The sequence below is a fragment of the Eulemur rufifrons genome, chromosome 14, assembly GCF_041146395.1.
Source record: "Eulemur rufifrons isolate Redbay chromosome 14, OSU_ERuf_1, whole genome shotgun sequence".
Taxonomy (NCBI): domain Eukaryota; kingdom Metazoa; phylum Chordata; class Mammalia; order Primates; family Lemuridae; genus Eulemur; species Eulemur rufifrons.
The window spans coordinates 12,294,015-12,318,491 of NC_090996.1; the positions used below are offsets into that span (position 1 = coordinate 12,294,015).

General features: G+C 41.8%; 2 protein-coding genes across 2 annotated transcripts in view; both read left to right on the plus strand.

Moving 5' to 3' along the window:
• The first annotated feature begins 3,660 nt into the window (after positions 1–3,660).
• OCM2 (oncomodulin 2) lies at positions 3,661–6,756 on the plus strand. The gene is made up of 4 exons (XM_069486607.1): positions 3,661–3,771; positions 4,346–4,478; positions 4,927–5,036; positions 6,467–6,756. The coding sequence occupies exons 1-4, from the start codon at positions 3,711–3,713 to the stop codon at positions 6,490–6,492; spliced, it is 330 nt and encodes a 109-aa protein (XP_069342708.1). The 5' UTR covers positions 3,661–3,710; the 3' UTR covers positions 6,493–6,756.
• Positions 6,757–12,779: 6,023 nt separating this feature from the next.
• Positions 12,780–24,477, plus strand: part of CCZ1 (CCZ1 homolog, vacuolar protein trafficking and biogenesis associated) — a 29,475-nt gene continuing 17,777 nt past the window's right edge. The window contains exons 1-8 of the mRNA XM_069485789.1: positions 12,780–12,974; positions 13,904–14,001; positions 14,095–14,188; positions 14,478–14,555; positions 14,951–14,998; positions 17,402–17,485; positions 18,609–18,784; positions 24,251–24,332. Coding sequence (XP_069341890.1) covers positions 12,855–12,974; positions 13,904–14,001; positions 14,095–14,188; positions 14,478–14,555; positions 14,951–14,998; positions 17,402–17,485; positions 18,609–18,784; positions 24,251–24,332 — 780 coding nt within the window. The 5' untranslated portion in view covers positions 12,780–12,854. The remainder of the gene's footprint in view (positions 12,975–13,903; positions 14,002–14,094; positions 14,189–14,477; positions 14,556–14,950; positions 14,999–17,401; positions 17,486–18,608; positions 18,785–24,250; positions 24,333–24,477) is intronic.

Genomic DNA, 24,477 nt, shown 5'->3' on the forward strand with positions numbered 1-24,477 from the left:
TGTTAGAAAGAGGGTCTGAGATTCATTCAAGAGTTTTGTCCCCAGTAAGGCAGCCAGGGTTGGGCAGAGGCAGTGATGACACCTGGGCCAGGCAGTGTGGCTGGAGAGATGTCACAGAACCACACAATGAGCAGGTGATCAGTGTGTGGGCTCCAAGTAGAGGGAGTCTGAGGAATTCAGAGGCACAGTGGGGATTTGGAATAGCTGATTAATTGGGACAGCACCAAACATCTGCAACAGCCCGGTGGTCTAAAAGACCAGGGCCATCGCCAGTAGCAAAGTCCAAATACACAGCCCAGCCAGGTCAGGACAAGATAGCCAAGTTCCCCAGCTTCCAGGCTGCCTCGCGTCCTCCCTGCAGACATTGCTAGTCGATCCCAACATCTATTCCTCCTATGCCAGGAAGCCCCTACCAATCAAGTGGAATGGATACACCAGACAAAATCCTCTTGCAATCCCTGGACAAGGGTGGAGCTCAACAGGGGCTCTGAGACCTCTCCAAATGTTTGCAGATCTGCACTTGATCCTATGATCTTCAAAAGAACCCTCCTGGGAAGGTGACAGAGCAGGCGATTATGTTATTCCCACTTCCTACAAGAGGAACTGAGGCCCAGCGCCACACAGCTGCAAATGGACAGAGCTGGTCTCCCACTTCCAAATCTTCCTCCTGCTCTTTCCTGGGTGGCCAAAATGATGAAGATTACTGAATTAATACTTTTAAATCGTTGATATATGCATAACACACATGTACATTACATAACACAAATATACATAATATACAACATAAAATATACATATATACACAAAACATAAAATTTACCATCTTGGGCCGGGCATAGTGGCTCACGCCTGTAATCCTAGCACTCTGGAAGAGCAAGGCTGGAGGCTTGAGCTCAGGAGTTTGAGACCAGCCTGAGCAAGAGCAAGACCCTGTCTCTACTAAAAATAGCACAATTAGCCAGGTGTTGTGGTGTGCACCTGTAGTTCCAGCTACTCGGGAGGCTGAGGCAAGAGGATTGCTTGAGCCCAGGAGTTTGAGGTTGCAGTGAGCTATGTTGGTGCCACTGCACTGTACCCGGGGTGACAGAGTGAGATCCTGTCTCAAAAAAAAAAATCATCTTAACCTTTTTAACCATCTTGACTCGACAGAGGCTCTGAGACCTCTCCGAATGTGTGCAGATCTGCAATTGATCCTTTAGGGAATCACACAGTATTTGTCCTTTTGTGTGAATCAACATTTTGAACCCCAGATTGTACAAGATGGAATTCAAATCATGCTCTTGGGTGGCTCTTTGATTCATACAACATGCTTACTGGGTCCCTGGTTTTCTTTACTTTCCATCAGAAAAACAGCATGAACGTCTAAAGTATCTTGGTTTAACCCATATGCTATTTTCATTTAAATGGGCAGATTTTTAAAAAAGTTTTCATCTCTCTGGGCGATCGTAAACACTTCCACAGAAAGAAAGGGCTCAGCTGGTTTCTATAGCAACTGAATGCCAGAAACCGAATTCAAAACTCTTGAGACTTATTTTTAGGAACGTTTTTAAGGGCTGGGCACGTTGATGCTGGTTGGGAAGAGTGTTTACAAGTTCTTTTTGTTGTTTTTATTTATTTATTCATCAAATAACAACTACTGAGCGCCTAACCCTAGATCAGTCCTGTGCTAGGCATTGGGGTATAAAATGTAAGCAAGACAGATACGGCGCCTGCCGGAGGATTGGCAATATATCTGGGGAATATATCTGGGGTCAAACTGAAGATGACCATCCAGGCTACATTACCCAGGACAGAGTCTTGGGCCCCGGTCTGGAGTTTCTGAATTGTCTGCTTCTCAGCCATCCTATGTTTCTGATTGCAACATGGGATCTATTTTTGCACTTTTGAAAACACTTAAATCCAGCTTAGTAAAGAAGGAAATCTTGTCACAGGCTACACCACGGATGAACCTTGAGGACACGATGCTAAGTGAAATAAGCCAGTCACCAAGAGATAAATATTGCCCTGATTCCACTTACAGGAGCTACCTAGAGTAGTCAAACTCTTAGAAACAGAAAGTAGAATGGTGCGCGCCAGGTGCTGGGGGACAGAGCAAAGGGGAACCGTGGTTCAGTGGATGTAGAGTTTCAGTTTTTCCAAATGATTAAGTTATACAGATCTGTTGTGCAATGATGTGCACATCATTAACACTATTATACTCTGTGCACGCTTAAAAATGGTTAAGGTGGTACATTTTATGTTATGTGCTTTTCACTACAATAGAAAAAAGTCTAGCTCAGCACTGGCCACATACGGGCTCAATAAATGTTTGGTGAAAGCAAAACAAAAACAAAAACAAAAAAACCCCAAAACAAAAAACACAAACACAAAAGACAAAAAAAACCCTTTGTCTCAACTCTTGGCCTCATAATATCTTTCCCCCACAAATGTTAGTTTTGGGGTTGGGACTGTTTGTTTCCTTTCCACCTTTTTGCCTTTTGAGTATGTGTAATTTAAGTTACAGCTGGGAAATGTCAAAGTCAAGACTTTTGTGGGAAAATCACCTAATCAGTCCCATCTCCTTCTCTGACAATTCCTGTGTGTCCACTTAGTGACGCTGACTTTGAGCGTGTCAGCCCTGGCTGGGGGTCAGCCTTGCACACCCACAGTTTCAGAAGCTGAAAACAGACCTTCCCCAAATGGTGGCCACTCCCATCTGGGGAGCCTTTTCAGTTTACAGAGCACCCCCATATGTGTTGATCCTATTTCAGCCACTGCCTCCTCCTTACTGGGCTTCTAGTATCTTCTCCACACTTCGCCAAGGGGTTCGTTTGCAGAATTGAAACCTTAGTTAAGGGTTGTTGAGGTTTGTTTTTTAAAATTGGCTGTTCCCACCCACATTCCCCTGAGATATAAATAGAAAAAAGAAGAGGTTTAATTAGTAACGCAAGACATTTGAGCTACATTCACTCGATCCTTGAAAAGGAAATCTAAGAGGTTGTAACTATCACTTTTTCAATTCTATATAAGGCAGGTCAGTAAGGTAGCAAAAGCACCCCTGTTTTTTTTTTGCTCCTTCAACTCTTTTTCCTGATTCTTCTTTAGGGGAAAATCCAAAACGGTGAGTAGCTGGTGGACCTACCAGACCCCAGGCTCTTCTTCCCTACATGCATTCATATTAGGCTTGTGCCTGATATGCTCAAATTTCTCTTTTCCCCCATCGCTTTGACACCCAGTAGGATTTTGATCTCTCGTAGATGGTCTTTTCATTCATCTGATTCCCACTCTTTAGGACAGATAGCATGTTTTCCACAGGTCTGCATCTGCAAGCAGCCCAAGCTGTATCCTTTCTCATGTGGAATTTGCAACATTGTATTTCTCTGGCTGCTGTATGAAAGTGCTATTACATTTGTAACATGGTTTGTAGTTGCCTAAGTGATCGATTATGTAAATATGATTTTTTATAAGAAAACCAAATCGAATAGTTTTATATGTGGTATTTATTTCACGTTTGGAGTAGATTCAGGAGAAGGCACTGGGACGAAGGGTGCTGGGACCTTTTCAGTATCTGGTTTGTGTTTGGATATTCGGTTCCATCCCTTAGTACCACACTGTGCTTATCACATTAAAAAATTCCAGACACACATACAGTTTCATTGAGCCTAGGAGGATATAGTACCCCCTGCTTGTCATTTACCACACCTCATTTATTCTGTGTGACCAGGTGGAAAATGAGCATCACCGACGTGCTTAGTGCAGATGACATTGCAGCAGCCCTGCAGGAATGCCAAGGTAAAGGGGTGGGAGCAGGTGTGGGTTTTCCTCACATCGTCACACCTCTGGCGAAGCAACAAAAAATCAAAATGTGAATGTGGCTGGAAAATTCATGGAATCAGGGAATTAAACTGCTATTATTTAGATAACTAAAATTATAGAGATTTGGGATCTGAGCATGTGATTGCATTTCTATAAGACGAAAGAAATTTACTAAAAGTGAAATAAAAAGAAATCAGCAAATGCCATTTAGCCTATTTGAATCCAGTGATTGCATCTGTTCCCACCAATTAGAACAGTGATGTTGGAGACTTGGACACACAGTCTGTAAACCGGGTGAGGGGCAGAGGAGGAGAGAGAAGGGGAGATGGACAAAATCAAGTGGAGCAGGAAAGCCGGGGAAGAGGGGACAAGGGGATGCTATCCCAGGGACATCCAGTGTTGGCCAACTCGAAATCTTGGACCAGTTGAGCATCTCTGTAGCTCAGGGATATTGTGGAAGTTTTTTAAATAACCTGTGTTTTCGGCACCTTGGCCCAAATACAGAATGTGATGCAATGAGTGTCAGAATAACCCGTTCTCTGTTCTTCAGACCCAGATACTTTTGAACCCCAAAAATTCTTCCAGACGTCAGGCCTCTCCAAGATGTCGGCCAGTCAGGTGAAAGACGTTTTCCGGTTCATAGACAATGACCAGAGTGGATACCTGGATGAAGAAGAGCTTAAGTAAGTTTTGTCCTGAGACTGTCTGGCACCCCCTGACATTGTTGGGTGGGGCTGGGGTGCTGTGGGGGCCAGTTTGCTCAGTATTGCTTCAATGGCCAGCCTTGGTGTTCGTCATTCAGCCAAGCCTCATTAAAGCAAGAACATGAGTCAGTTGGCCACACATCTATCCACACAAAGCACTAAACATGGGTACTTAAGCCTCTTGGTGCAAAGATTCTTCAGCTTAAGGGATTTCGTTTGGCAAATAGACTTAACAAAACTCTCTAAAAATGCTTTAAAAAAAATAAAACACCCACCATTGGTTTCCATAGCTTAAGGAAACCTTTGCTTGCTAAGACCTTGAATGATGATTGCACCTGGTGGAAAGAGATGATTTACTTAAAGACAAAAGAAAGAAAGTCTAAACACAGAGATGCATAGTCTTTCAACCATCTTTGTTATCCTGTAGGTTTTTCCTCCAGAAGTTTGAGAGTGGTGCTAGAGAACTGACCGAGTCAGAAACCAAGTCCTTGATGGCTGCTGCAGATAATGATGGTGATGGAAAGATTGGGGCTGAGGGTATGTCCACACCTTACCTGGCATAACACACCTTAGACCAGGGAGCGTCTGTGGGGGTTGGGCCATGGGATCGGACAGATGTGGGTTACTATCCCCCTTTCTTACCCTTGCTGAGCTTCAATCTAATTAGTATAAAATGGGATTAAAGTGAGCATGCAAATAAGTATAAAAACTCTGGCTTGATGCCTGGGATATGCCATAAAAGCTGGTCCCCCTGGTCATTGTCGATAGCTGGAAAATATCCTTTACCTGGCTAGAAGACTGGCTAGCCACCTGGCCAATTATTTGCAAGATGCCCTAATGCACCTTGAACATAATGCAAGGAATTTCCACCAGCCGATCTGAGCCCCTCTAAGGGAAGGAATGACATTCTCAAGTGTGTCTCAGACCAAAGAGTCTATTGGCCTATGTAGGAAGTCCTCCTAGCTTTCAAAGGTTTAAACAAATACAATTTACTGGACATTAGCCCACCAAGTGGATAATTAAACACAACAAATAACTACATCATCATTTATGGAATCGTCTGTGTGCAGAGCCCTAGATTCAAACGTTAGCATACTAGCACAGCTGTAGAACTATTTTCACTTGATTTTTGTCGTGTTGCTAGCATGCTTTTTAGCTACTTTGTGCCTGCCAACTCAGGAGAACGTATGGTAATTCCTTCTGGTAGAGCTAATTTGAAATTAAAAACTGCTACATTAGGTCCTTATTTTTAAAATCTATTCAAAATGATACCACTATCGCTTACTACACTGGAGTTAATACAGCTTCTATGGATAGCTCAGAAAAATAGATTAGGTAAGGGAGGATTGGCTTATTTAAACATAACCATGAAAGACTTCCCAACAGGCAAAGCTCACCAATAAATATAAAGTAAATCCCCAGTTCTCAATTTCAATCTGTAGCATTCACACGTCATTATTATTATCCTTCTCTTAGTAATAGGAACTTTTGGGGGCAGGGTTAGGGTTCAACAGAGGAGAGCTAGTCCAAAGTCCCACCCTATTAAATGTTTTCTAAAAATTCAATACCCAGCTATGGAATAGAAGAAAACCTCCCATTTTTGTCTTAAACTGACCGGACAAAAAGTTAATTGTTCACAGATTGTGATAAGCAATTATACTGAGTTCATCCACCATCCAAGGGAAAGAATTGGGTTGACAAGTTCTAATACAAGGGCCTCCGTTGCAAAGCTGAAGATGTTTGTCAAATAAGATTATGCGGAGGGATGGAACACTGTAGACTCCCTTGACTTGCAGTCATTGACACCCACATTCTTCTTCCTTTTGTGGCCTCCGAGGGGGCCCACGCCCATCATCTGACAATTTGCTTCCTATTTCCCTCCCTCTTCAGAATTCTCATTAGCCACAGCAGGTCTGTAAAGTACTGAGCCATCTTCACTGACCCTGTTCTCATCTCTTTTGTTCTAGAATTCCAGGAAATGGTGCATTCTTAAAGGCCCCAGTCTTTGGAGAAAAGAGAGAAAGGGATAATCAGTTGGAAGGCCTCCAAAGCCCTGGGAATGGAGAACCCCACGTCCTGCCCCGATCTTATTTATAATCTCCCCTGAAAAGCTTCTGCAATTTGCTCATTATTTTAGCGAGGTAATAAGACAGTCATTCGGGATTTTGGGGGTGGTGGGTATGTCCTGATGACTTCTGTACGGCCCTCCACAGACAATGCCTCTAAAAATTACCCAATAAAGACAAGTTTCTCATCATCTGCTGATGTGTGGGTGTGTTTTTTTGTTGTTGTTGTTGTTTTTTTCCTCAGCAAGGTAGAGAGACTAAAGCCAGCTGGGGACCAAAGGATTTTTTTTGCAAGATTTTTAGTTCCATTAAGTGCTGAGCAAGCCACACTGGTGTTGAGTAAACAGGGAAACCAGGTTTTTGGGTTTTTCTTAAGTCACAAATGGCATTGTCGTGCTAGAATTTTTCTCAGCAAATCATCCGACTCTGAAATTAATATGAAGAGATTTTTAGCTTGCATAAAATTATGCTTACTGATGTGTTTCCTGCCATGTGTTAGATTGCCGCAAGAGAGATTTAAGTAAAAGCAAACAGTACAAGACAGAACAAAGTGTGCGGCTCTAGCGGTCTACAAAGCTAAGGAGACTTGCTATTCTAACTTAGCACCAACAGACCTGTTTTCAAGCATTTTTTTTCCCCCTTAGAAAAAACAAGTGATCAGAGAAACACACCTGTTCTCACCTAGCCTCCTACCACCTCCCCCTTTTCCTCAGCTGCTGTTTTCCTGGCTCTTACAAGATACCACCTGAGCTGAATACACCTAGAATTGCCTTAACATTTGAGGCTGGCCTCGGGGGTTCTGTTACAGGGCTGTCATTGGGGTTGGGCAGTCTCAAGCCAGGAAATTCTCATTAGGCTGGTTTCCAGGTGGCACATTAAAGCTGTTCTTTCTGGCTGACCCTTGAGATTTGAGGACTCCTGGGAGTAATCGGGGCATTTTCCTGGGAGCTTGCTGAAAAGCTCACACTTTTTATCTACCCATCAAGGTCGAAGTGCCCTGGGGCTCTTCCCTGTTGCTTCCCTGCAAGCATGCTAAATAGCTGAGTGATTTTTGAACCTCTGTTTTTTTGGAGGGTCCTGGTAAAAGCAGTTTTTCAAAGTATAGGACACATACTAGGAGGCCCCAAGATGACTTTCCGAGGACAGGGATCAACATTTTTAATTTTAATAGCTATGTATTTATTTTAATGTGCATTAGAAAAAATAAAATATAAACGTGTTACTATACTTTAGTATCACTACTCAGAACAAAGATAAAGGAAGTATCAGGTTTTTGAAAGTGTATCAATTAGAAGAATATTAAGAATAAGATATTAAATAAGACAAATAATATTAGAGATGGTACCTGGGTTGACAAAAACTATAAAGGCAGTTTTCAAATGAGTCAAAATTGGGGAATACAGCCTTAAATTGAAGAGCTCTTTGGGGAGGGTCAAAGAATGAAACTGTCTAATTTGTTATTTTTCTCAGTTTTTACTTTGTAAAAATATTAGCATTTCGAAGTCTTTGATAGTAAGTACAATTTGAAAACAAAAATGTTTTTAAAAAGTACCTGAGGTTAGTCACAAATATCCTATTCAATATATATCTCATGGAAAAAAGAATGAAAGGATATATAGCAAAATTTTAACAGTAGTTGTCTCTAGCTGGGAGGATTACAGAACAGTGAGAGATTAGAGTCTTTTTAAAAGGTAAAGCACATACTTGGTGCAGTGGCTCACACCTGTAATCCTAGCATTATGGGACGCTGAGGCGGGAGGATCGCTTGAGGCCAGGAGTTCAAAAGTGAGACCCTGTCTCTATGAAAAATTAGCCAAGTGTCGTGGCACACACCCTTTAGTCCCAGCTACTCTGGAGGCTGAGGTAGGATCCTTTGAGCCCAGGAGTTTGAAGCCAGCCTGGACGGCATAGTGAGAGCCTGTCTCTTAAAAAGAAAAAAAAAAAAGTGAAGCATGGTAACCAGGGAAAATGAAGAACAGAGATGTAGCATTTACCCAATTATTGTCCCTAAGCCAAAGTAGCAACAAACTCTGATTTTAAGAAATTTTCGTGCCAAGATTGTGTCCCACACTCAAATTGATGAAAGCCCTGTCTATATTCTTTTCCTGAAATTTCTACTCATTTTTTGACTCATTTGTATGTATTTTTACAGACTGAAGAAAAACTTTAAATATAACATACCCAGAATCAAATCAACACTGGAAAAACTCTAAAGAAAATGATTAACAATCCGGAAAAGGGATTGGCAAGCATGTCCAACAATTTTATTTTAATGCTTGCCTTCTTTATTTTTACCTACCTCAAGAGAGCTTGTCCTCAGTGCTGGAATGACGTACTTTAGCTTTGAAATGAAGGTCTAGATTGCAACATGGGTTACAGAGCTGAAAAACCAGTGTCCTGTTATTTTTCCTCATTGCTTATAAAATAAGGCTGCAACAGTGGCTTTCATTTTGACTATTTATACTTAATTCCAATGTTGGCTTATAGTTTGGTAGAGTAGTTCATAATTTAATGGGATGTGATCTTAAAGCCAGCTTTGTGAATGTGCTTAATGGTTGAGACTAATAAGAATTATTAAAATACTTTAAACATTACATAGTATTCTGCTTCATCACGTGAAGAAGTATTGATAAGATTTTTTAAATATATAGGTTTTCAAAGTAGTTCTTTCCAGTTCATAAGCAAAGTATATGTAGCAAGACAGTAAAGATGGGTAAAAGTTGTCTATTTACACAGGTTTACAAGCCTGTGGCTAATTCTCTGTGACGACCGCAGCTTAACTTTGTGTAATGAGTACTCAGGAATCCAATTTCAAGCAAAAACCTATCTTATATCTGTCCTGTTAACTTTAAGGTATGGTATTACTTTGCAAACACTTAAGAAGACAGATGAAATTGGAATCACCAGGTTAGCTTCCACCTGGCCTGTTAATTTATTCACTGGAAGGACTACATTTACATATTGTCTTCACTGGTTTCAAAAAGTTAACTTTTTTTTTTTGGTAGTGGGGGTGGGTTTTGACATCTTTTTCCTGGGGATTCTACAATGACGGTAAATGGATTCACACCTTAAATTATTTTTAAATCAGAAAGTATTTCAAACATACAGATGGGACTACAGAGCAATATAACAAACACCTGTGTACCCGCCGCCTGGCTTTAACAAATCTTGGCATTCCTTGTGTGGTGGTTTCAAAGTATGTCAACTCACTTAGGTTGCAGGTATCCAGGTAGGGTGGGCCACAGAACATTTTGCCTGAGATTTGGAGGGTGGCAGGAAGTGGCAGTCGCAGTATTTTACTGTTGGGAGGTCCATTGGGGTGGCCACTACCTGCTGGATCACCTCCTTGCTGTGGGATCCTCTCCAAATCCAGGTGTGTGTTTTTCTCTGTGACAGAGGACACCAGCTTTTCCCGGAGGATCCCCTCATTATCAGAGTTGGAGGCAGTGAGAGACCAACATGGGTTCCCGTCTGTCCTCAACAGGTACCGTTTGTCCCCACTCTCCCCGACTATACATCCACCTCTTGCTGATTTCCTGCTCTGCAGATGTCTTTCAGAATCGGATATGAAGGCAACAGCCTTCCTGAGGCTGTTTACCCGGCTCTCACAAGTGGATCATACCTGCGAGTCTTTACATATATTACATGGCTACATAATTGCATACCTGCAATGAACATCTAAAAATTATATTATTACATATAATATACATATATAAAAATATTTTTTCTAGTGGTCCTGCCTCTCCAAGTAAAACCGTGACACCCTTGTATAGATGGTCTTAGAGATGTATTACCAAACTCAAACCTCTACCTAGCACCTTCTTCTTGGAGCTCAGTACTGAGCTGAGTACAGAACTCACTAGAATATTGGATCAGACTGTGGCCTGAACTCTGTAGTATACGCAGCAGCCAAAACTCTGAAGGAGAAAAGTCTGTCTCCGATATCTGTTTCTCCACCCTCCATTTCCTGCCTTCTTCATTCATTCTACACACTGATTGTGTCCTTTGAGGCAGGCGCTGTGTTAGACGATGCAAATGAGAAGATGACTAAAACAGAGTCCTACCATTAAGCAGCTCACTTTTCTTGTTGAGGAGAGAGATGTACACGACAACTTGTCCAGAACCACCCACCCTAGAATTGTGACTTTCTACTTGGAACTGTGCTCCCTTGTCACCACAAAAACATGCCTTTCCCACAGCTCAATTCCTTGGAATTTTGAGTTCACAAACTCTTTGTGCAAAAAAAGAAATCTAAATTTTATTTCCATAGTTGAACTTTATTTGAATTCCCACTGTGCATTATTGCACTCTGCAATTCAGCCTCCTCTTCTGCTTTCATTCCCTAGTTTGGGAGGAGGGAGCTAGCATGCCAAGGCCCTGGATGGGAAAGGAGTATGCTCAGTCCATACAGTGACCCGAGTCATCCTTATTTCTCTAGTCTCCTAGTCTCGAGGGCCACAGCTACCTCCTCCTCGTTTTGACCTTGAAGCCTCTCAGTTCTGGCTTTCTCTAAATTACTACTGTGCACAAGTAAATCATTGTGCTGCTTCCTGCACCAAGTAGGGGCTTCCTTGGCTTTGGAAACTTAAAAGCATTTTCTTGGGTTTCTGGATGTTTTGTTTTGTTTTTGTATCATCTCTCTAACGACTAATGCAACTAATTGTCGTATTGGGGGAAGGCAAAGTGTACAAGGACATAGAGGTGCCCTGGGAGAAACTAATACTATACAATGTTAATCTCACATATTTATCTAGTACTTTGTACTTTACAAAGGACTCTCGTTTGTATCATCTACTGTAGTATTTGTAACAACTTTTGAGGCCCATATTGATCTCATTTTATAAAGAAGGAAATTGAGATTAAATGAAGTTAAGTGATTGGCCAAAGGCCACATAACTGGTAAACAGCAAAAGCAAAACTCAAATGCAGGTTTTCTGACCTAAGCCTTGGGCTCTATACTCTTCCAAAAGCATTTGCTCTGAGACAGAGGAAAGAATTCTTTGACCTGAAATTTTCAAACCATGTTCCCTGGAGTCCCAGAGTTCTGTGTCTGTGATTTGGGTCCCCAAAAGACATGGGGATGGTAGGTAGCTTCTGGAAAAGTCTAGAGGAAGGTACTCTTATGCCTTAGTCTACCACTAGGGCCCTCATTCGACCATGCTAGTTTTGTGTTTGTTTTATGTAAGTCCCTATAAAACTTTTGGGGAAAAAAGGATACGTGTTGGGGTGGAGGAAGTTCTGCTAACTTAACTTTTGAAAATTATTGCTTTAATGCCAAAACATGTATTTCTAATGGAAGAATTTCATGCAGTAGCGTGAGCTAGTTAGGAATGCCTGGAGCAAGGAATGATAGCAATCACTTGTTGAATAATGATTAAGTGCCAGCACTGGATGTACATTCATAGTCTCATTTACTTTTTAAAGTGAAATTCCCACTAAGCAGGAATTTATAATTGGTATTTTTACAAATAAGAGACTGGTGAGAGGCTAGGTGATTGGTCCAACATCTCACACTTCGTGGGTAGCAGAGCTAGGATATGTGCCCAGATCTCACGTCCAAATTCCAATGCATCGCCTCCCTAAATGTGAAGGTCTATTCAGACACGTTGGATAAGAGAGATGGTTCTGTTTCTAAACTTAAATCTGTGACAGACAAGGCAACCTAAACCAAGGCCTTCTTGAGTTTGGCCAAGCGGTCTGTGGCAACACGACTCAAAGGCAAGGTAACCCCAGCCCAGGAGGGGGCCCTATAGGGAGGCCAGGTATGGTCCCGCATCCCTCCGCCCCACACGCCTCCAGCACTGCGCAGGGGGAATGGGCTCAAGTGCAATCTCCGTCGCTGTGGTTGATCCAGCGGACACCAGAGGTCTCTAGAACAGGGACTTTGTAGATGAGGTAAATGGGCCAATCGCCCAGGTGAATGCACGTCCGCCCTAAACGTGTTTCTTTCCAGACTTCGTTTGCGCCTTCACACACTCCCTTCTACAAAAGAACTGTGCCCGTTCCGTTTTTCTAGGAAATCGCAGCCAAGTCAGAAATGCGAGAGCCAACAAAACACATTACACCTGCACCTAATCTCCCCTGTATAAGCAACACCGCAGCTCAGGACACAGACGGCAAGGCGCCCACCCGGGCGTCCCAGAACGGTACACTGCGCTGCAGTCATTCCTTCCGGGCCGGCGGCGAGCGCTTCCGGGGCAGCGGTGACCGAGGCGGAAGTGCGGTCTCCTTGCCGCTGCTGTCTCTGGGCGGGCAGAGGGAGGCTCCCGACGTAGGGGGCCGGGCCGGGATGGCTGCAGCGGCGGCCGGGGCAGGGGCCGGGGCTTGGGCGGCCCAGGAGAAGCAGTTCCCGCCGGCGTTGCTGAGCTTCTTCATCTACAACCCGCGCTTCGGGCCGCGGGAGGGAGAGGTACGCGGAGGGGGCCGAGGGCCCGGGGGCGGGGGCGCGGCCGGCCGGCGTCTGTCCCGGGAGCCGCCGGGTGCGCCGGCGAGGGAAACGGCCCTGTCATTCTGCCCTCCTCGAGTGGCTTTTACCGAGCCTGTTTTGTGCCAGGTGTGCGTCCGGACCAGGGGGTGCGGCGGGACCTGGCAACGCAGGCAGGGTCTGTTTCAGGTCCTGGATCGATGCCTGTCTATTGAATAAAGCTTTGTCAGGTTAATGACTGCACGCAGGTCGAGTCTCTGTGCGCTTCGCGTCACTTCTAGGGAATTAAAATTAAACTTGGCTTTGTTATCGGAAGTTCCCCACTAGAAGCGTGGCACCAAAGCGGTGGACTGTAGCCCTAAAATAATGCAAGTTTGGAGGACCGTCGGAAAGTTTTCCGTATTAAGGAATAAATAAATTCCAAGAGGTTTTGTTGGTTTTGTTTTGTTTTTCTAAGGTGGGGACGGTGACTTTCTCAAAGGACGTCCGGTGCTATGTTTTGTTGCCGGCAAATCACAGTCGTTTTAGACTGTCAGTCCAAATGTCTGTGAACCAGCTGGATTTAATTTGCGGGCAGCTGTGGGTCTGTGCACGTGCGCACACCCTTATTTCTTACAAGCGTTGGTGTATTACAAATTAGCAGGAGAAAAGAAATCAAGAGTTCTGAGTTTTCATAAAAATTATCCGGTGTTGCCGCAGATGAATTTCGACTTTGCCTTATGTGAAATTGCTTTTCAGACTGGTAGGCGGTATTCACACAATGATAAGATAATTCCTGTTTTTCTAAAAACAGTTTTGCTTTTGATTTGTCGTCAGTGTGTTTGACACAAGAGGTCGACATTCAACTTAGCTTTTTCAACAGCTAAGGTGAAGAAATGTTTGCATTAATGTGCTTCTGTTTCTTCATACTTTAGGAGGAAAATAAAATTTTGTTTTATCATCCAAATGAAGTAGAAAAGAATGAAAAAATTAGAAATGTCGGATTATGTGAAGCTATTGTACAGTTTACCAGGTAATGCCTTTAAATATGCCTTTGTAGAGCTCGGTGAATTCTTAAAACTTACACTAGAGAGTTGTCATAAACATATTTTTTTAACCTTTTTAGGACCTTTAGCCCATCAAAACCTGCAAAATCTTTACATACACAGAAGAATAGACAGTTCTTCAATGAACCAGAAGAAAATTTCTGGATGGTCATGGTATTTACATACAGAGTATATCTTTCTGAAGTTGTGTGATAAAGTTATGGGTGATCTTTACTGTTAGGAATTTAGGAAAGTCCCCTGGCTGTTGCGTGAAAGTAAAAATTACAATAAAGTTGGTTGCAATTTTAAAATAAAATTCCTATTTGGTTGTGTATTTGTTCTTGGGGCCGTTTTAAGAAGTGTTTCTGGTGTTGTAGCATGTTCAGATTTTTAAAATTAAGGCAAAATTAAAAACGTATCATAATGAATTCATTATGTAATTTCAGTCTATCAAACTTTGTAGGTTGTGCGGAATCCTATAATCGAAAAGCAAAGTAAAGATGGAAAACCAATCGTTGAATACCAAGAGGAGGAGTTGTTGGTAATGTGTCAAGTTTTTACTTCGTATTTTTAGAAAGAGAATGTATTACTGAGTATGTTGAGTGACTTAGATTTAAACTAGGTGGCTTTGTAGCAGTTTTTTAGGGTACGTTACAGAGTTTTATGTTTATCATTTATATAAGCATAGTCTTTTAAAAATGTATGTGCACCCTCACTGACACCTTCTGATGATGTGTGTTTAAAGCCCTCCTAAAATTAGGCTTAATGGTTCGTAAATTTGAATTTAAATACCTATTTTCAGCACCCAGCTATTGGGGGACCAAATTTATAAGCATTATATTGCTTTGCTATGAATTAATGTACCTTTGGTATATGCAGTTGACATTCTTTTCCCCATGAGTTAAGATCTGTGCTATGTTTTCATGTTGTTTGCAGGACAAGGTTTATAGTTCAGTACTACAACAGTGCTACAGCATGTACAAGGTAAGCATGACATTCTTTTTGGACTGAGAGTCTAACCAGTTACTCCTATTTACAACCTATTTAAAAATAATTCTTTAAAAGACTGCAAAGTTGAGTATGTATCTGTTTTAGGAGAGAAAATAATGGGACCTTTGAAATAGGTAATGAGGTTTTAACATACTTTTTTTTTTTTTGCCTGAGACAGAGTCTCGCTCTGTTGTCTGGGCTAAAGTGCCATGGCATCAGTTTTGCTCACAGCAACCTCAAACTTCTGGGCTCAAGCGATCCTCCTGCCTCAGCCTCCCAAGTAGCTGGGACTACAGCTGTGTGCCACCACACCTGGCTTATTTTTTTTCTATTTTTAGTAGAGATGGGGGTCTTGCTATTGCTCAGGCTGGTCTGGAACTCCTGAGCTCAAGTGAGCCCCACACCTCGGCCTCCCAGAATACCCAGCCGTATGCATACATTTATTCAGTTGAACCCCCATCTCTGTTCTCAGCCTTATATCCCCGTTGGTGAACAAGTGAGTCCACGTTTTTAGGGAACATACAGACTGCAGATATCTTTATGATTTAAAAAGTGTGGTGATGAATATTGACAAAATGTTTTAATGCAAATCAAAACCACAATGAGATATCACTTAACTCCAGTGAGAATGGCCTTTATCAAAAAGTCCCAAAACTATACATGTTGGCGTGGGTGTGGAGAGATAGCTACACTCATACACTGCTGGTGGGACTGTAAACTAGTGCAACCCCTGTGGAAAGCAATGTGGAGATACCTTAAACAGATTCAAGTAGACCTACCATTCGATCCAGCAATCCCATTACTGGGCATCTACCCAGAAGAACAAAAGTCATTCTATAAAAAAGACACCTGCACCCGAATGTTTATAGCAGCACAATTCACAATCTCAAAGATGTGGAAACAACCCAAATGCCCATCGATTCATGAATGGATTAGCAAAATGTGGCATATGTATACCATGGAATATTACTCAGCTATTAGAAATAATGGCGATCGGTTCTCCTGGAGAGAGCTGGAACCCATTCTATTAAGTGAAGTATCCCAAGAATGGAAAAACAAGCACCACATGTACTCACCAGCAAACTGGTTTCCCTGAGTGCACATTTGGGATTAACACCAATTGGGTATCGAACAGAGGTCGGGGCTGGGTGGAAGGGATGGGTGTATACCTACCTGATGAGTGCCATGCGCACTGCCTGGGGAATGGACACGATTGAAGTTCTGACTGGGGGGGATGGGGTGGGGGGAGGGGAGGAGTGCACACCTACATGATGAATGTGATGTGCAGTGTCTAGGGAATGGACGCAACTGAAGCTCAGACTCGGGGGCATGGGGAGGCATGGGCAATGTATATAGCCTGATCTTTTGTACCCCCTTAATGAGCTGAAAAACAAACAAACAAAAAAAAAATTTGGTGATATTTATGTAAAAGTGAAACTTAGATGTGAGTTGAAATTTTTTAAAAAAATGTCTAAAACAATTAGGTGGTTTCATAAAAAGGACAGCATCATTTAATAGTGTATTAATTTCTTTGTAGCTTATAACTCAAGCTTTCTCACGTAAATGTTTTCTACGTTTAAAAGGAATGGGGGGGCCGGGCGCGGTGGCTCACGCCTGTAATCCTAGCACTCTGGGAGGCCGAGGTGGGCGGATCGTTTGAGCTCAGGAGTTCGAGACCAGCCGGAGCAAGAGCGAGACCCCATCTCTACTAAAAATAGAAAGAAATTATATGGGCCGGGCGCGGTGGCTCACGCCTGTAATCCTAGCACTCTGGGAGGCCGAGGCGGGTGGATTGCTCAAGGTCAGGAGTTCGAGACCAGCCTGAGCGAGACCCCGTCTCTACTAAAAATAGAAACACATTATATGGACACCTAAAAATCTATATAGAAAAAATTAGCCGGGCATAGTGGCGCATGCCTGTAGTCCCAGCTACTCGGGAGGCTGAGGCAGTAGGATCGCTTGAGCCCAGGAGTTTGAGGTTGCTGTGAGCTAAGCTGACGCCACGGCACTCACTCTAGCCTGGGCAACAAAGTGAGACTCTGTCTCAACAAAAAAAAAAAAAAAAAAAAAAAAAAAAAGAAATTATATGGACAGCTAAAAATATATATAGAAAAAATTAGCCGGGCATGGTGGTGCATGCCTGTAGTCCCAGCTACTCGGGAGGCTGAGACAGGAGGATCGCTTGAGCTCAGGAGTTTGAGGTTGCTGTGAGCTAGGCTAACGCCATGGCACTCACTCTAGCCTGGGCAACAGAGTGAGACTCTGTCTCAAAAAAAAAAAAAAAAAAAAGGAATGGGGGATTTAATGAGCTGAATTAATTAATCTGAAAGGAAAAAGAACTTGTGTCGAGAAATTGATTTTTTTTTTTTTTTTTCCTGCAATCTTTAACACCATTAGCTTTTTAATGGTACGTTTTCGAAAGCCATGGAAGATGGAGGTGTCAAGCTTCTAAAAGAAAGATTAGAGAAATTCTTCCATCGGGTAAGTATTTTGAGTTTTATTTTTGACTTTAGTAGATTTCAAACAGATGTTTAGAGAAATACAGATGCAGACAAGTTTGTCTCTTATGTACAAAAAGCCCAGAACTTGAAGCTGGTAAAGGACTTGAGGTGGACTGAGGCAAAGCCAGAGCAGTGAGGAAACTCATTAGGTTTGCACGCTTGAAGCTCTTTCAACCTTTTGTGTAGGAGCAGAGCATCCTGCATTTGCCCGGGGCTCCTTAGGGCATCTCAGAGCCATCTTTTGTCCCCATCCTTGTTCTACCTGCATCTGTCTGTATGTGCTTACTCAAAAGTGATCTTTGTGTGGTAGATTAGTTGATCAGCAAAATTTCAACTATTATTGGAGTTGTACATTCTTAGGAATTGGTTCTGTTTGTTAAACAGCCATAATCTATATTGACTCAAAAGTTTTTGATTATGACACAGACTTGATCATATTAGTGTGATTTGTCCCGAGTGATAATGTCCCTAAATAGTTATTGTTCTTTTATTGTAATTGAATTTTGCATACTCACCCTGCGTCTGTCAGATTCCATTTATGAATTCAACTTTTCTATCTAAAACACCTTTGATAGCTATTTTTGAATTTTTTTAATGAATTTCTTTTCTTTCTTGTTGGTTTCTTCAATTTAATGACCATAATTATTCACTCTCATACTGTCTCCTGATTTCTCTTCTTGTCCTCCTTATTCTTCTACCCATCACTAGTGGCTACAACTGTTGTCCTGACTACATATCCTTTAGACATGATTTTAGTATAAGATAGCACTGTCTGTTTAGGGTATTATTGCCTGGATCCCTCATGGGGTTAATCTGATGTGAGGAGCATTAATATAAGGAATTAAATGCTTTAAAGAGATAAAGCATGATATTGAATAAACATTAACTAGGTATGTTTGAACTTTATATGTTGAAGTGGGTACTGATTTCAAACCCAGTTACCCATGGTTCACCCATGGTCTTCTCATTATGCTGTTTGCCATTGTGTACTTCTACCATGAGTATTAGTCTGACCTGACATAAGAGTAATTATTTTCATTTGTCAAAGAGTACTATATTCAATGTACTGTTAGTAAATTTTGTGCCTTATTTTTTTCCTACAGTATTTGCAAACGTTGCATTTGCAGTCATGCGACCTACTTGACATTTTTGGTGGAATCAGCTTCTTCCCATTGGATAAAATGACTTATTTGAAAATCCAATCCTTTATTAATAGAATGGAGGAAAGCCTGAATATAGTCAAATACACTGCATTTCTCTATAATGATCAACTCATCTGGTAGGTACACCCTGAGGTGTGGCATGTGAAAGAAGAAAGTCTTAAGATAATAAAAACAGCAGTGACTGGACTGATAGCGGGTTGTCAAACAGGAACTAATAGCAGGAAAGATGGGTAGGAAGCATCTTTGTAGATATTGTCAAAATAAAACGGATTATTTAAACCAGAACTAGGGTAATTTCATTTAAAATTACCAAGCAGGGGTGTTTAAAATTGGATCCATGAAAGGTGGAGAAAATCTTCCCATCAGGTAAAGTTTAGGAATCCTCTTTTTATTTTGGTGTTTTTCCAAAAACATCTTCAAAGAAATGATAAAGTAAATGTGGAAAGCATGATGTTTTATACTTTCTTTTAAAGAAGCTAGATTTTTAAAAATATCTAAGAATTCCAGAGTGTTATATAAATCAAGAAATTACGCACTGTCATCAAAGTGTGTTTGTGTCCTGTAGTAGGAAGAAAAATTATTTCTTTGAAGAGAATGTTGCTTTAGAAGGAAAGAAACTATTACTGACTGCTGTCAACTACTTAAGACTAAACTCTGGAGAAACCATGTGAGTGAGCATAAGACTGTTGAATGGACGTGAGCTCAGAGTTCTGTGGCAACCCAGGCTGTTCTCTGGTGGCCTGGAGTGGGCTGGGATGAGCCGCTGAGGAGCAGCAGGTGGCAGGAAACAGCTGGCTGGACGCCCTCCAGCAGCTATTCCAGGGCCCTCAAGTTTTATGGTTGTGTTCACTGTAGCTCACTTTCTTAAAATGGGGGTGTAGCCATATTTTAGTACTAAAAACTGAGTTCAGCTAATAGAAAAGGCAAAACTAGTTCCACTGAAACCCATTCCCTCCCCTGCCAAAATCTTGTAGCTCCATTTTAGGAAGAGAAAGAGAATACTGTCGTCTTAAAGAAATTTGAATCCATTTAGTAAACAGCTTGGTGGATTTCCATGTGAACTTCGTTATCTCCTGGGAAGACAACATAACAAATTTCAGATGAGAACCCATCTACTTTTTAATTTAGCAAATTATTAGGCAACTTTATGCTGTATTAACTGACCCTGCTCTAATTGTTTTGTGTGATATTCACGCTGTTGTTAACAAAATGAAACTGAAAAGTGACATGCTGATGTGAAAGTGGGGAGGGGGAAGGACAGTTGTGCTTCTGCAGCGTCAGGTCTGTGGAGGGAGCAGTCCCTCTGGAGGTGAAAGTTACAGGGGGCGCTTGCAAGTTTACACCCACCCACAGCCATAGGGAGCGAAAACTTGATGGGCCAGAATCCAGCAGCAGTGGCCTGTGGCCTCATCCCCAGTGTCAGAGTCTGATCTCTGGGACACAGCACAAGCCCTGATATGGGTGTGAACCCTTCCTCCTCAGTGAGGAAGGGTAAAGGCCCAGAGCTAGAAAGTAGCCTTGGAGATCAGCTTGTGCTGGGAGATGCTGGAGCCAGAGTGACCAGCAGGGTTGGGCCCTGGAAGCCTGGACTCGATTCCCTGTTGCCCAGCTCTGGGGGATCCTGTTGCCATCATCATTTTTGGGAATGGCATCCTCTGGAGTTGAGCAGTACGCAGCCCTGGCGGCTGCACACAGCTGCTCTGTTGTCCCGTCTACTCTACTGATGGGGAAAGGTTGGTCCCAGGAAGTAGCAAGAAGAAGGATCTTCAGGAAAATGGCACATTTTGACAAACAATTGCTTGTTCCAAATTTTTTGTTTAATGAAAAAGAATTTTATATTTTATGACCAGAGTGTGTATTTATTACATACTATACTGTTTTTTGGCCGGGCGTGGTGGCTCACGCCTGTAATCCTAGCACTCTGGGAGGCCGAGGCGGGTGGATCGCTCAAGGTCAGGAGTTCGAGACCAGCCTGAGCAAGAGCGAGACCCCGTCTCTACTAAAAATAGAAAGCAATTATATGGACAACTAAAAATATATATAGAAAAATTAGCCGGGCATGGTGGCACATGCCTGTAGTCCCAGCTACTCGGGAGGCTGAGACAGGAGGATCGCTTAAGCCCAGGAGTCTGAGGTTGCTGTGAGCTAAGCTGACGCCACGGCACTCACTCTAGCCTGGGCAACAAAGTGAGACTCTGTCTCAAAAAAAAAAAATAAAAAAAAAAAATAAATAAATAAATATTACATACTATACTGTTTTGAAATTATCTGATTGAGAGTAGAAACATCTGTGCCAACATGTCACTGGGACCTAGCACGTGGTAGGTGCCCAGTAAATGTTGATAGTTGGCTCAAGGCAAATGATTGGTAGAAAATATTATTTAGTTCTGTTTGGACTAAGCATTTAATGGATAGATTTGGATTTTGTGTTGGCCTATGCTAGGGTTAGATATTTACTACTTTTGGTGGTGGTGGGGTGTCAATTGGCTTTCTTGTCTGGAGTTTTTGGCATGTTTAAAAGAAATTTTTCTTTCTTTATTTTATTTTATTTTTTTTTAAACTGAGATGGGGGTCGTCTTATGTTGCCCAGGCTGGTCTTGAACTCTTGGGCTCAAGGGATCCTTCCACCTTGGCTCCTGAGTGGCTAGGTCCATGGACACATGCCAATGTGCCTGGCTAGAAATTTTTCTTTTTAGTGTATTGATTTACTTTTTAGGAATTAATACTTTTATGAATAAATGTCTTAGATGTTTCTTAAATTACTCAAAGTTGACCATATTCGTTGCTCTTGCTAGATTATTTTACATTCAGTATCTTGATGGTAACAGTCTGTATTTTAGACTAAACTAATCCTAGTATGAAGGATTGTGCAATGAATGATAGCCACCTTATTCTTGGTGGTGCTTCTGCTAAAAGAAGTTCTCAAATAACTCTGTCTCCACCAGAAACAGAGTTGGGGTGATAGATGAAAGTCCGTTTAGCGTTGAGGTCAAAACGGGGCACAAAGTTATACACAAAGCAAAAAGAAAAATCGGGTTGACAGAGTAGTACCATCTTATGCACACAAAAGAATTGGCTGAGATTTAAGCTCAATAAAAGTTTTGGGGTTTTTTTAAGAGAAAAAAGTCATATCAAATAACTGTATTTGAGAGACTTGGAGAACAGTCTGTACTTCTGAGCATGAGTGCGCTATTTCCCACTATTTCCTATTTGATACGAGCCACTGATGGAATCCTGAATTTTCTGGGCCTGTCCGTGCAGGGCTTTGTTTGCCTTGTGTGTTTGTTTATTTGTGATATGGAAAAAGCTCTTTTTTTTTTTTTTTTTAACTTTTTATCTTGAGATCATTGACAATTCACGTGCAGTAATAAGAAATTTTTCTCAGTGGTAACATGTTGCATAACTATAATGATACTTCTTTATTTATTTTTGTAATGAGAGGGCCCAGGAATGGGGGCGACATCCTGGAGAGAAACCTGCCATGGTCAGAACTAATGGAGACGTTACAATGAGACATTCCCACACGCACAGTGAGAACGTGCCAACTTGGTGTTCTGTGCTCCGAACAGCCAGCTGCAAATTCACTCAGTTTTTTTTTTCTCTTTTAATTTCCTGAAACCAGCACCAAAGTATTAATGTCTAGCAATCTTAAATGAAATAATAGAAAGCCCTAAGCACAGTGCACACAGCAAGCAGTTCATAAATATTGTCTTCCATTTTCTTCTGTAGGTTGTTTCCTATTCATGTCCTCTGATCTAGAACAGCCCTGAACATAATGCAAGCCATGTGTATCATTTTAAATTTTCTAGTAGCCACTCTAGAGACCAGTGAGATTAATTTTAATAATATTTATTATTTAACCCAATATATCTAAAATATGTGAACATGTAAACAATATTTAAAAATTAATGAGCTCTTCTTTTTGTGCTAAATCTTTAAAATCCAGTGTGTATTTTACATTCATTTGACTAGTCACATTTCATGTGCTCAATGGCCAGATGTGCCTAGTAGTTGCTGGTATTAGAAGTGCAGCTCCGGAAGAGGAGTGGCCCAGCACATCAGTTCTTTTTTTTTTTTTTGGACACAGTCTCACTCTGTCACCCGGGCTAGAGTGCCTAGAGTGCCGTGGCATCAGCCTAGCTCACAGCAACCTCAAACTCCTGGGCTCAAGTGATCCTTCTGCCTCAGCCTCCCAAGTAGCTGGGACTACAGGCATGCGCCACCATGCCCGGCTAATTTTTTATATATATATATATATATATTTTTTTTTTTAGATGTCCATATAATTTCTTTCTATTTTTAGTAGAGACGGGGTCTCGCTGTTGTTCAGGCTGGGACATCAGTTCTTTATATGCCGTCCCCTTCCTGTTGTCCCTCCCCACCCCCAACCCCCGCTCCCCGGGACTTCTTGTTTATGTCTTAAAAAGAAAACATTTAGAACCGGTTTTGGTTTTGATTTTCCCTTTTTCCTTTATCTCAGTTATTTGTACGAAAGAAAGAATTTGGTCAGTTTCCATATGGGTGATTCAGAAATTCTGTCTGCCTAGTTGGCTGCATGATATTTCGGAGTTGCTGTTGGTGTAAGACAAGTATTAATGGTTTTGAGCCCCTTCTTCTCATTTGACCTTACCTTTCTTTGCACCTGGGACTTCTCTGTCTACTTGGCAGAAAATAAAACACACTTGCTTTCCTGCTTTAGAAGAGTGTAGGGCTCCCATGTAGTTTTAGTTGTGGACAAGACTCATGAAAATCAAACCTCAAAAGAAGAGAGAGAGTGTTGGAAGAGGAAAAGGTAAAACATGAAAGTGGAAGAGCCTGGGGAAGTGGGCAGCATTTGTAAGTTTTTCTGACGTGACCTTACTGGGAAAGGAAGAGGGAGACTCTGGAATTTAGTATAAAGGCCTGGTTTATATAAAGTTAGATTTTCTTCCAGGATGTTTTAATTTATTTTGAATAGAGAAACCCAAGATATAGCCTCACTGTTTATTTACTTTCCTAAAAAACTGATTTCAGAGTCTAATGCCTGCTAATTTCTCGGTGCCTTTTCCACATGTTCCATATTCCTGCCTTATTTCAGGTTTAGATGGTTTGTCTGAAAGCTTGCTTCTTTCTCTTCCTCCTCTTTTGTCTACGCTGAGATCCAGAGAATTAAAATCCACATACATTTCTAAGACCTAGGATTGCACTGCCTGTCTGCAGCATACCAGTATTTTTCCAGAGAGCTGGGGAGAGAATGCAGCATTGCTGTATAAGCCAGGAAGAGAAGAGACATCTGCTCCTGAAATGGAGCAGTGTGGTTATTATATTAAGGCCCCCAGATAATCCTACATGGAATTCAACCAGAAAATCAAATCCGTTGTGACTTTTTATTTAAAATGGCATATAAAACACAAGACTGCACGATAGTAGCGTTTTACAAGTCATGATACCCAAACTCAAATTTAACTCACTGCCTTCTTGAATTTCCCAAAGAGTGGTCTTGATACAATGTAAAAGAAAAACAGATGAGCTCCATCATAGAGCAATGGAAAGACAGGAGACCAATTCCAACCTTTTGACACAGTGCTTTTCTGATGTTTCAGGAGTGGATTAGAACAAGATGATATGAGAATTTTATACAAATACCTCACCACCTCTCTTTTTCCAAGGCACATCGAACCTGAGGTATGATTGGGTACTAGATACACACACTCACACATTTGGGGACACAGGGAAGAGGGTGGAATAAGATGGTGGTACACGGGGCATTTCTGATCTATATTTTCGTTAGTAGTTTGATATTTGTTTAATTGCGTACCATTTAGTAGCA